Here is a 13,881-nt window from a genome sequence, read left to right on the forward strand (position 1 = left end):
GGTTGTGTTCCTCAGTATCTGATCCAGTATATATATTCTGGTTGTGTTCCTCAGTATCTGATCCAGTATATATATTCTGGTTGTGTTCCTCAGTCCTCAGTATCTGATCCAGTATATATATTCTGGTTGTGTTCCTCAGTATCTGATCCAGTATATATATTCTGGTTGTGTTCCTCAGTGCTCAGTATCTGATCCAGTATATATATTCTGGTTGTGTTCCTCAGTATCTGATCCAGTATATATATTCTGGTTGTGTTCCTCAGGGCTCAGTATCTGATCCAGTATATATATTCTGGTTGTGTTCCTCAGTATCTGATCCAGTATATATATTCTGGTTGTGTTCCTCAGTATCTGATCCAGTATATATATTCTGGTTGTGTTCCTCAGTATCTGATCCAGTATATATTCTGGTTGTGTTCCTCAGTATCTGATCCAGTATATATATTCTGGTTGTGTTCCTCAGTATCTGATCCAGTATATATATTCTGGTTGTGTTCCTCAGGGCTCAGTATCTGATCCAGTATTTATTCTCTGGTTGTGTTCCTCAGTCCTCAGTATCTGATCCAGTATATATTCTGGTTGTGTTCCTCAGTATCTGATCCAGTATATATATTCTGGTTGTGTTCCTCAGTCCTCAGTATCTGATCCAGTATATATATTCTGGTTGTGTTCCTCAGTCCTCAGTATCTGATCCAGTATATATATTCTGGTTGTGTTCCTCAGGGCTCAGTATCTGATCCAGTATATATATTCTGGTTGTGTTCCTCAGGGCTCAGTATCTGATCCAGTATATATATTCTGGTTGTGTTCCTCAGTATCTGATCCAGTATATATATTCTGGTTGTGTTCCTCAGGGCTCAGTATCTGATCCAGTATATATATTCTGGTTGTGTTCCTCAGGGCTCAGTATCTGATCCAGTATATATATTCTGGTTGTGTTCCTCAGGGCTCAGTATCTGATCCAGTATATATATTCTGGTTGTGTTCCTCAGGGCTCAGTATCTGATCCAGTATATATATTCTCTGGTTGTGTTCCTCAGGGCTCAGTGTGTGCCCAGCCGTGCCAAGTGGGCAAATATGGCATCAACTGCAGTAAGGACTGCTCCTGCCTTAACGGTGGACTGTGTGACCATGTCGCTGGTCAGTGCCAGTGTACCGCAGGCTACAGTGGACGGAGGTACGTCACATAGTTTATACTACCTGCTTGACTACTGACTTCCTAGTGGGGTTAGGATACATCTAGACTAGTGGGGTTAGGATACATCTAGACTAGTGGGGTTAGGATACATCTAGGCTAGTGGGGTTAGGATACATCTAGGCTAGTGGGGTTAGGATACATCTAGACTAGTGGGGTTAGCTAGGCTAGTGGGGATAGGATACATCTAGACTAGTGGGGTTAGCTAGGCTAGTGGGGATAGGATACATCTAGACTAGTGGGGTTAGGATACATCTAGACTAGTGGGGTTAGGATACATCTAGGCTAGCGGGGTTAGGATACATCTAGGCTAGTGGGGTTAGGATACATCTAGGCTAGTGGGGTTAGGATACATCTAGACTAGTGGGGTTAGGATACATCTAGACTAGTGGGGTTAGGATACATCTAGGCTAGTGGGGTTAGGATACATCTAGGCTAGTGGGGTTAGGATACATCTAGGCTAGTGGGGTTAGGATACATCTAGACTAGTGGGGTTAGGATACATCTAGGCTAGCGGGGTTACTCAACACACAGAAACCCATACAAAGCTCTCGCTCAACCCTCCATCTGGAAAATCTGACTATAAATCTATCCTCCTGATTCCTACTTACAAGCAAAAACTCAAACAGGAAGTACCAGTGACGCGTTCAATACTAAAGTGGTGAGATGAAATGGATGCTAAGCTACAGGACTGTTTTGTTAGCACAGACTGGAACATGTTCCGGAATATGTTCCTATGGCATTAAGGAGTCACCGGCTTCATTAATAAATTAACCGACGACGTCGTCCCCACATTGACCGTACGTACAGTATATATATATCCCAACCAGAAGCCATGGGTTACAGGCAACATCCGCACTGAGCTAAAGGCTAGAGCTGCCGCTTTCAAGGAGCGGGAGACTAATCTGGATGATAATAAGAAATCCCGCTACGCCCGCCGACGAACCATCAAACAGGCACGTCGTGTCCACATCACTAAGGAATTATGATGGTTCACACACACCAACACAGTCGTGAAGAGGGCACGACAATGCCTCTTCCCCCTCAGGAGACTGAAAAGATTTGACATGGGCCCTCACATCCTCAAAAATGTGTACAGTTCCACCATTGAGAGCATTTTGTCTGGCTGCATCACCACTTGTTATGGTAGCTGCTTGGCATCCGACCGCAAGACGCTACCGAGGGTAGAGCGTATGGCTCAGTACATCACTGGGGCCGAACTCCCTGCTATCCAGGACATGTCTACCAGGCAGTGTCAAGGCCCTAAAAATTGTCAAAGACTCCAGCCACCCAAGTCATGGACTGTTCTCAGGACTCTGAACAACTTCTACCGCCAAACACTGCATTCGGAAAGTATTCAGATGCCTTGACTTTTTCCACATTTTGTTACATTACAGCCTTATTCTAAAATTGATTAAATTAATGATTTTCTTCATCAAACTACACACAATTTCCCCATAATGACAAAGTGAAAACAGTTTTTTTTAGAACTCTTTGCAAAAAAATGTTTTATACAGACATACCTTATTTACATAAGTATTCAGACCATGAGAAACAAGATTCTCTGATCTGATGAAACCAAGATTGAACTCTTTGGCCTAAATGCCAAGTGTCACGTCTGGAGGAAACCTGGCACCATCCCTACGGTGAAGCATGGTGGTGGCAGCATCATGTTGTGGGGATGTTTTTCAGTGGCAAGGACTGGGAGACTAGTCAGGATCGAGGGAAAGATGAACAGAGCAAAGTACAGCGATATCCTTGATGAAAACCTGCTCCAGAGTACTCAGGACCTCAGACTGGGGTGAAGGGTCATCTTCCAACAGGACAACGACCCTATGCACACAGTCAAGACAACGCAGGAGTGGCTTCAAGACAAGTCTCTGAATATCCATGAGTGGCCCAGCCAGAGCCCGGATTTGAACCTGATCTAACATTTCTGGAGAGACCTGAAAATAGCTGCTCAGTTGTGCACCGGGGCCTCCCAGTCTTTCTAATCTGGTTAGGGCCAGTTTGCGCTATTCTGTGAAGGGAGTAGTACACAGCGTTGTACGAGATCTTCAGTTTCTTGGCAATTTCTTTCATGGAATAGCCTTCATTTCTCAGAACAAGAAAAGAATGACGAGTTTCAGAAGAAAGTTCTTTGTTTCTGGCCATTTTGAGCCTGTAATCGAACCCACAAATGCTGATGCTCCAGATACTCAACTAGTCTAAAGAAGGCCAGTTTTATTGCTTCTTTAATCAGCACAACAGTTTTCTAAGGGTTTTCTAACGATCAATTAGCTTTTGGAAATTATAAACATGGATTAGCTAGCACAACGTGCCATTGGAACACAGGAGTGATGGTTGCTGATAATGGGCTTCTGTACGCCTATGTAGATATTCCATAAAAAATAAGCTGCAATAGTCATTTACAACATTAACAATGTCTACACTGTATTTCTGATCAATTTTATGTTATTTTAATGGACAAAAAAAAAAATAAAAAACAAGGACATTTGTAAGTGATCCCAAACTTTTGAACGATTGTATAGGTAATAGGACCCCATTTAGGACAGACTCCACTACTGTATATAGGTAATAGTAAACCATTTAGGACAGACTCCACTACTGTATATAGGTAATAGTAAACCATTTAGGACAGACTCCACTAATGTATATAGGGAATAGGGTACCATTTAGGACAGACACCACTACTGTATATAGGTAATAGGGTACCATTTAGGACAGACTCCACTACTGTATATAGGTAATAGGGTACCATTTAGGACAGACCCCACTACTGTATATAGGTAATAGGGTACCATTTAGGACAGACTCCACTACTGTATATAGGGAATAGGGTACCATTTAGGACAGACTCCACTACTGTATATAGGTAATAGGGTACCATTTAGGACAGACTCCACTACTGTATATAGGGAATAGGGTACCATTTAGGACAGACTCCACTACTGTATATAGGTAATAGTAAACCATTTAGGACAGACTCCACTACTGTATATAGGGAATAGGGTACCATTTAGGACAGACACCACTACTGTATATAGGGAATAGGGTACCATTTAGGACAGACTCCACTACTGTATATAGGTAATAGGGTACCATTTAGGACAGACTCCACTACTGTATATAGGTAATAGGGTACCATTTAGGACAGACTCCACTACTGTATATAGGTAATAGGGTACCATTTAGGACAGACTGCATTACTGTATATAGGGAATAGGGTACCATTTAGGACAGACTCCACTACTGTATATAGGTAATAGTAAACCATTTAGGACAGACTCCACTACTGTATATAGGGAATAGGGTACCATTTAGGACAGATTCCACTACTGTATATAGGTAATAGTAAACCATTTAGGACAGACTCCACTACTGTATATAGGTAATAGGGTACCATTTAGGACAGATTCCACTACTGTATATAGGGAATAGGGTACCATTTAGGACAGATTCCACTACTGTATATAGGGAATAGGGTACCATTTAGGACAGACCCCACTACTGTATATAGGGAATAGGGTACCATTTAGGACAGACTCCACTACTGTATATAGGTAATAGGGTACCATTTAGGACAGACTCCACTACTGTATATAGGGAATAGGGTACCATTTAGGACAGACTCCACTACTGTATATAGGTAATAGGGTACCATTTAGGACAGACTCCACTACTGTATATAGGTAATAGGGTACCATTTAGGACAGACCCACTACTGTATATAGTGAATAGGGTACCATTTAGGACAGACTCGACTACTGTATATAGGTAATAGTAAACCATTTAGGACAGACTCCACTACTGTATATAGGGAATAGGGTACCATTTAGGACAGACACCACTACTGTATATAGGGAATAGGGTACCATTTAGGACAGACTCCACTACTGTATATAGGTAATAGGGTACCATTTAGGACAGACTCCACTACTGTATATAGGGAATAGGGTACCATTTAGGACAGATTCCACTACTGTATATAGGTAATAGTAAACCATTTAGGACAGACTCCACTACTGTATATAGGTAATAGTAAACCATTTAGGACAGACTCCACTACTGTATATAGGTAATAGGGTACCATTTAGGACAGACTCCACTACTGTATATAGGGAATAGGGTACCATTTAGGACAGACTCCACTACTGTATATAGGGAATAGGGTACCATTTAGGACAGACTCCACTACTGTATATAGGGAATAGGGTACCATTTAGGACAGACTCCACTACTGTATATAGGTAATAGTAAACCATTTAGGACAGACTCCACTAATGTATATAGGGAATAGGGTACCATTTAGGACAGACACCACTACTGTATATAGGTAATAGGGTACCATTTAGGACAGACTCCACTACTGTATATAGGTAATAGGGTACCATTTAGGACAGACTCCACTACTGTATATAGGTAATAGGGTACCATTTAGGACAGACTCCACTACTGTATATAGGGAATAGGGTACCATTTAGGACAGACTCCACTACTGTATATAGGTAATAGGGTACCATTTAGGACAGACTCCACTACTGTATATAGGGAATAGGGTACCATTTAGGACAGACTCCACTACTGTATATAGGTAATAGTAAACCATTTAGGACAGACTCCACTACTGTATATAGGGAATAGGGTACCATTTAGGACAGACCCCACTACTGTATATAGGGAATAGGGTACCATTTAGGACAGACTCCACTACTGTATATAGGTAATAGGGTACCATTTAGGACAGACTCCACTACTGTATATAGGTAATAGGGTACCATTTAGGACAGACTGCATTACTGTATATAGGGAATAGGGTACCATTTAGGACAGACTCCACTACTGTATATAGGTAATAGTAAACCATTTAGGACAGACTCCACTACTGTATATAGGGAATAGGGTACCATTTAGGACAGACTCCACTACTGTATATAGGTAATAGTAAACCATTTAGGACAGACTCCACTACTGTATATAGGGAATAGGGTACCATTTAGGACAGATTCCACTACTGTATATAGGGAATAGGGTACCATTTAGGACAGACAACACTACTGCATATAGGGAATAGGGTACCATTTAGGACAGACCCCACTACTGTATATAGGGAATAGGGTACCATTTAGGACAGACTCCACTACTGTATATAGGTAATAGGGTACCATTTAGGACAGACTCCACTACTGTATATAGGGAATAGGGTACCATTTAGGACAGACTCCACTACTGTATATAGGTAATAGGGTACCATTTAGGACAGACTCCACTACTGTATATAGGTAATAGGGTACCATTTAGGACAGACCCACTACTGTATATAGTGAATAGGGTACCATTTAGGACAGACTCGACTACTGTATATAGGTAATAGTAAACCATTTAGGACAGACTCCACTACTGTATATAGGGAATAGGGTACCATTTAGGACAGACACCACTACTGTATATAGGGAATAGGGTACCATTTAGGACAGACTCCACTACTGTATATAGGTAATAGGGTACCATTTAGGACAGACTCCACTACTGTATATAGGGAATAGGGTACCATTTAGGACAGACTCCACTACTGTATATAGGTAATAGGGTACCATTTAGGACAGACTCCACTACTGTATATAGGTAATAGTAAACCATTTAGGACAGACTCCACTACTGTATATAGGTAATAGTAAACCATTTAGGACAGACTCCACTACTGTATATAGGTAATAGGGTACCATTTAGGACAGACTCCACTACTGTATATAGGGAATAGGGTACCATTTAGGACAGACTCCACTACTGTATATAGGGAATAGGGTACCATTTAGGACAGACTCCACTACTGTATATAGGTAATAGGGTACCATTTAGGACAGAGTCCACTACTGTATATAGGTAATAGGGTACCATTTAGGACAGACTCCACTACTGTATATAGGGAATAGGGTACCATTTAGGACAGACTCCACTACTGTATATAGGTAATAGTAAACCATTTAGGACAGACTCCACTACTGTATATAGGTAATAGTAAACCATTTAGGACAGACTCCACTACTGTATATAGGTAATAGGGTACCATTTAGGACAGACGCCACTACTGTATATAGGTAATAGTAAACCATTTAGGACAGACTCCACTACTGTATATAGGGAATAGGGTACCATTTAGGACAGACACCACTACTGTATATAGGTAATAGGGTACCATTTAGGACAGACACCACTACTGTATATAGGTAATAGTAAACCATTTAGGACAGACTCCACTACTGTATATAGGTAATAGGGTACCATTTAGGACAGACCCCACTACTGTATATAGGTAATAGGGTACCATTTAGGACAGACCCCACTACTGTATATAGGTAATAGGGTACCATTTAGGACAGACCCCACTACTGTATATAGGTAATAGGGTACCATTTAGGACAGACTCCACTACTGTATATAGGTAATAGGGTACCATTTAGGACAGACCCTACTACTGTATATAGGTAATAGTAAACCATTTAGGACAGACCCCACTACTGTATATAGGTAATAGGGTACCATTTAGGACAGACTCCACTACTGTATATAGGTAATAGGGTACCATTTAGGACAGACTCCACTACTGTATATAGGTAATAGGGTACCATTTAGGACAGACTCCACTACTGTATATAGGTAATAGGGTACCATTTAGGACAGACTCCACTACTGTATATAGGGAATAGGGTACCATTTAGGACAGACTCCACTACTGTATATAGGTAATAGGGTACCATTTAGGACAGACCCCACTACTGTATATAGGTAATAGGGTACCATTTAGGACAGACCCCACTACTGTATATAGGGAATAGTAAACCATTTAGGACAGACTCCACTACTGTATATAGAGAATAGGGTACCATTTAGGACAGACACCACTACTGTATATAGGTAATAGTAAACCATTTAGGACAGACTCCACTAATGTATATAGGGAATAGGGTACCATTTAGGACAGACTCCACTACTGTATATAGGTAATAGGGTACCATTTAGGACAGATTCCACTACTGTATATAGGTAATAGGGTACCATTTAGGACAGACTCCACTACTGTATATAGGGAATAGTAAACCATTTAGGACAGACTCCACTACTGTATATAGGTAATAGGGTACCATTTAGGACAGACTCCACTACTGTATATAGGTAATAGGGTACCATTTAGGACAGACTCCACTACTGTATATAGGGAATAGGGTACCATTTAGGACAGACTCCACTACTGTATATAGGTAATAGGGTACCATTTAGGACAGACTCCACTACTGTATATAGGTAATAGGGTACCATTTAGGACAGACTCCACTACTGTATATAGGTAATAGGGTACCATTTAGGACAGACTCCACTACTGTATATAGGTAATAGGGTACCATTTAGGACAGACTCCACTACTGTATATAGGTAATAGGGTACCATTTAGGACAGACTCCACTACTGTATATAGGTAATAGGGTACCATTTAGGACAGACTCCACTACTGTATATAGGGAATAGGGTACCATTTAGGACAGACTCCACTACTGTATATAGCTAATAGGGTGCCATTTAGGAAAGACTCCACTACTGTATAAAGGGAATAGGGTACCATTTAGGACAGACTCCACTACTGTATATAGGTAATAGTAAACCATTTAGGACAGACTCCACTACTGTATATAGGGAATAGGGTACCATTTAGGACAGACTCCACTACTGTATATAGGTAATAGGGTACCATTTAGGACAGACTCCACTACTGTATATAGGTAATAGGGTACCATTTAGGACAGACTCCACTACTGTATATAGGTAATAGGGTACCATTTAGGACAGACTCCACTACTGTATATAGGTAATAGGGTACCATTTAGGACAGACTCCAATACTGTATATAGGGAATAGGGTACCATTTAGGACAGACCCCACTACTGTATATAGGGAATAGGGTACCATTTAGGACAGACTCCACTACTGTATATAGGTAATAGGGTACCATTTAGGACAGACTCCACTACTGTATAAAGGTAATAGGGTACCATTTCGGACAGACTCCACTACTGTATATAGGTAATAGGGTACCATTTAGGACAGACTCCACTACTGTATGATAGGGTACCATTTAGGACAGACTCCACTACTGTATATAGGGAATAGGGTACCATTTAGGACAGACTCCACTACTGTATATAGGTAATAGGGTACCATTTAGGACAGACTCCACTACTGTATATAGGTAATAGGGTACCATTTAGGACAGACTCCACTACTGTATATAGGTAATAGGGTACCATTTAGGACAGACTCCACTACTGTATATAGGTAATAGGGTACCATTTAGGACAGACCCCACTACTGTATATAGGGAATAGGGTACCATTTAGGACAGACTCCACTACTGTATATAGGTAATAGGGTACCATTTAGGACAGACTCCACTACTGTATATAGGGAATAGGGTACCATTTAGGACAGACTCCACTACTGTATATAGGTAATAGGGTACCATTTAGGACAGACCCCACTACTGTATATAGGTAATAGGGTACCATTTAGGACAGACTCCACTACTGTATATAGGTAATAGGGTACCATTTAGGACAGACTCCACTACTGTATATAGGTAATAGGGTACCATTTAGGACAGACTCCACTACTGTATATAGGTAATAGGGTACCATTTAGGACAGACTCCACTACTGTATATAGGTAATAGGGTACCATTTAGGACAGACCCTACTACTGTATATAGGGAATAGTAAACCATTTAGGACAGACTCCACTACTGTATATAGAGAATAGGGTACCATTTAGGACAGACTCCACTACTGTATATAGGTAATAGTAAACCATTTAGGACAGACTCCACTAATGTATATAGGGAATAGGGTACCATTTAGGACAGACTCCACTACTGTATATAGGTAATAGGGTACCATTTAGGACAGACTCCACTACTGTATATAGGTAATAGGGTACCATTTAGGACAGACTCCACTACTGTATATAGGGAATAGTAAACCATTTAGGACAGACTCCACTACTGTATATAGGGAATAGGGTACCATTTAGGACAGACTCCACTACTGTATATAGGTAATAGGGTAAACCATTTAGGACAGACTCCACTACTGTATATAGGGAATAGGGTACCATTTAGGACAGACTCCACTACTGTATATAGGTAATAGGGTACCATTTAGGACAGATTCCACTACTGTATATAGGGAATAGGGTACCATTTAGGACAGACTCCACTACTGTATATAGCTAATAGGGTACCATTTAGGAAAGACTCCACTACTGTATAAAGGGAATAGGGTACCATTTAGGACAGACTCCACTACTGTATATAGGTAATAGTAAACCATTTAGGACAGACTCCACTACTGTATATAGGGAATAGGGTACCATTTAGGACAGACTCCACTACTGTATATAGGTAATAGGGTACCATTTAGGACAGACTCCACTACTGTATATAGGTAATAGGGTACCATTTAGGACAGACTCCACTACTGTATATAGGTAATAGGGTACCATTTAGGACAGACTCCACTACTGTATATAGGTAATAGGGTACCATTTAGGACAGACTCCAATACTGTATATAGGGAATAGGGTACCATTTAGGACAGACCCCACTACTGTATATAGGGAATAGGGTACCATTTAGGACAGACTCCACTACTGTATATAGGTAATAGGGTACCATTTAGGACAGACTCCACTACTGTATAAAGGTAATAGGGTACCATTTCGGACAGACTCCACTACTGTATATAGGTAATAGGGTACCATTTAGGACAGACTCCACTACTGTATATAGGGTACCATTTAGGACAGACTCCACTACTGTATATAGGGAATAGGGTACCATTTAGGACAGACTCCACTACTGTATATAGGTAATAGGGTACCATTTAGGACAGACTCCACTACTGTATATAGGTAATAGGGTACCATTTAGGACAGACTCCACTACTGTATATAGGTAATAGGGTACCATTTAGGACAGACTCCACTACTGTATATAGGTAATAGGGTACCATTTAGGACAGACCCCACTACTGTATATAGGTAATAGGGTACCATTTAGGACAGACTGCACTACTGTATATAGGGAATAGGGTACCATTTAGGACAGACTCCACTACTGTATATAGGTAATAGTAAACCATTTAGGACAGACTCCACTACTGTATATAGGGAATAGGGTACCATTTAGGACAGACTCCACTACTGTATATAGGTAATAGTAAACCATTTAGGACAGACTCCACTACTGTATATAGGGAATAGGGTACCATTTAGGACAGACTCCACTACTGTATATAGGGAATAGGGTACCATTTAGGACAGACTCCACTACTGTATATAGGGAATAGGGTACCATTTAGGACAGACTCCACTACTGTATATAGGGAATAGGGTACCATTTAGGACAGACTCCACTACTGTATATAGGTAATAGGGTACCATTTAGGACAGACTCCACTACTGTATATAGGGAATAGGGTACCATTTAGGACAGACTCCACTACTGTATATAGGTAATAGTAAACCATTTAGGACAGACTCCACTACTGTATATAGGGAATAGGGTACCATTTAGGACAGACTCCACTACTGTATATAGGGAATAGGGTACCATTTAGGACAGACTCCACTACTGTATATAGGGAATAGGGTACCATTTAGGACAGACTCCACTACTGTATATAGGTAATAGGGTACCATTTAGGACAGACTCCACTACTGTATATAGGGAATAGGGTACCATTTAGGACAGACTCCACTACTGTATATAGGTAATAGGGTACCATTTAGGACAGACACCACTACTGTATATAGGTAATAGGGTACCATTTAGGACAGACTCCACTACTGTATATAGGTAATAGGGTACCATTTAGGACAGACTCCACTACTGTATATAGGTAATAGGGTACCATTTAGGACAGACTCCACTACTGTATATAGGGAATAGGGTACCATTTAGGACAGACTCCACTACTGTATATAGGTAATAGTAAACCATTTAGGACAGACTCCACTACTGTATATAGGTAATAGTAAACCATTTAGGACAGACTCCACTACTGTATATAGGTAATAGGGTACCATTTAGGACAGACTCCACTACTGTATATAGGTAATAGGGTACCATTTAGGACAGACTCCACTACTGTATATAGGTAATAGTAAACCATTTAGGACAGACTCCACTACTGTATATAGGGAATAGGGTACCATTTAGGACAGACTCCACTACTGTATATAGGGAATAGGGTACCATTTAGGACAGAGTCCACTACTGTATATAGGGAATAGGGTACCATTTAGGACAGACTACACTACTGTATATAGGTAATAGGGTACCATTTAGGACAGACTCCACTACTGTATATAGGGAATAGGGTACCATTTAGGACAGACTCCACTACTGTATATAGGTAATAGTAAACCATTTAGGACAGACTCCACTACTGTATATAGGTAATAGGGTACCATTTAGGACAGACTCCACTACTGTATATAGGGAATAGTAAACCATTTAGGACAGACTCCACTACTGTATATAGGGAATAGGGTACCATTTAGGACAGACTCCACTACTGTATATAGGGAATAGGGTACCATTTAGGACAGACTCCACTACTGTATATAGGTAATAGGGTACCATTTAGGACAGACTCCACTACTGTATATAGGTAATAGGGTACCATTTAGGACAGACTGCACTACTGTATATAGGGAATAGGGTACCATTTAGGACAGACTCCACTACTGTATATAGGTAATAGGGTACCATTTAGGACAGACTGCACTACTGTATATAGGGAATAGGGTACCATTTAGGACAGACTCCACTACTGTATATAGGTAATAGTAAACCATTTAGGACAGACTCCACTACTGTATATAGGGAATAGGGTACCATTTAGGACAGACCCCACTACTGTATATAGGGAATAGGGTACCATTTAGGACAGACTCCACTACTGTATATAGGGAATAGGGTACCATTTAGGACAGACTCCACTACTGTATATAGGTAATAGGGTACCATTTAGGACAGACTCCACTACTGTATATAGGGAATAGGGTACCATTTAGGACAGACTCCACTACTGTATATAGGGAATAGGGTACCATTTAGGACAGACTCCACTACTGTATATAGGTAATAGGGTACCATTTAGGACAGACTCCACTACTGTATATAGGGAATAGGGTACCATTTAGGACAGACTCCACTACTGTATATAGGTAATAGGGTACCATTTAGGACAAACTCCACTACTGTATATAGGTAATAGGGTACCATTTAGGACAGACGCCACTACTGTATATAGTGAATAGGGTACCATTTAGGACAGACTCCACTACTGTATATAGGGAATAGTAAACCATTTAGGACAGACTCCACTACTGTATATAGGTAATAGGGTACCATTTAGGACAGACTCCACTACTGTATATAGGTAACAGTAAACCATTTAGGACAGACTCCACTACTGTATATAGGGAATAGGGTACCATTTAGGACAGACTCCACTACTGTATATAGGGAATAGGGTACCATTTAGGACAGACTCCACTACTGTATATAGGTAATAGGGTACCATTTAGGACAGACACCACTACTGTATATAGGTAATAGGGTACCATTTAGG

At 40.6% G+C, this 13,881-nt stretch overlaps 1 protein-coding gene across 1 annotated transcript in view; it reads left to right on the forward strand.

Moving 5' to 3' along the window:
* megf11 (multiple EGF-like-domains 11) overlaps window positions 1–13,881 on the forward strand; it is a 324,903-nt gene that overhangs the window by 171,909 nt on the left and 139,113 nt on the right. The window contains exon 5 of the mRNA XM_045706373.1: window positions 1,041–1,177. Coding sequence (XP_045562329.1) covers window positions 1,041–1,177 — 137 coding nt within the window. The remainder of the gene's footprint in view (window positions 1–1,040; window positions 1,178–13,881) is intronic.

The sequence above is a fragment of the Salmo salar genome, chromosome ssa23, assembly GCF_905237065.1.
Source record: "Salmo salar chromosome ssa23, Ssal_v3.1, whole genome shotgun sequence".
NCBI classification, from domain to species: Eukaryota; Metazoa; Chordata; class Actinopteri; order Salmoniformes; family Salmonidae; genus Salmo; species Salmo salar.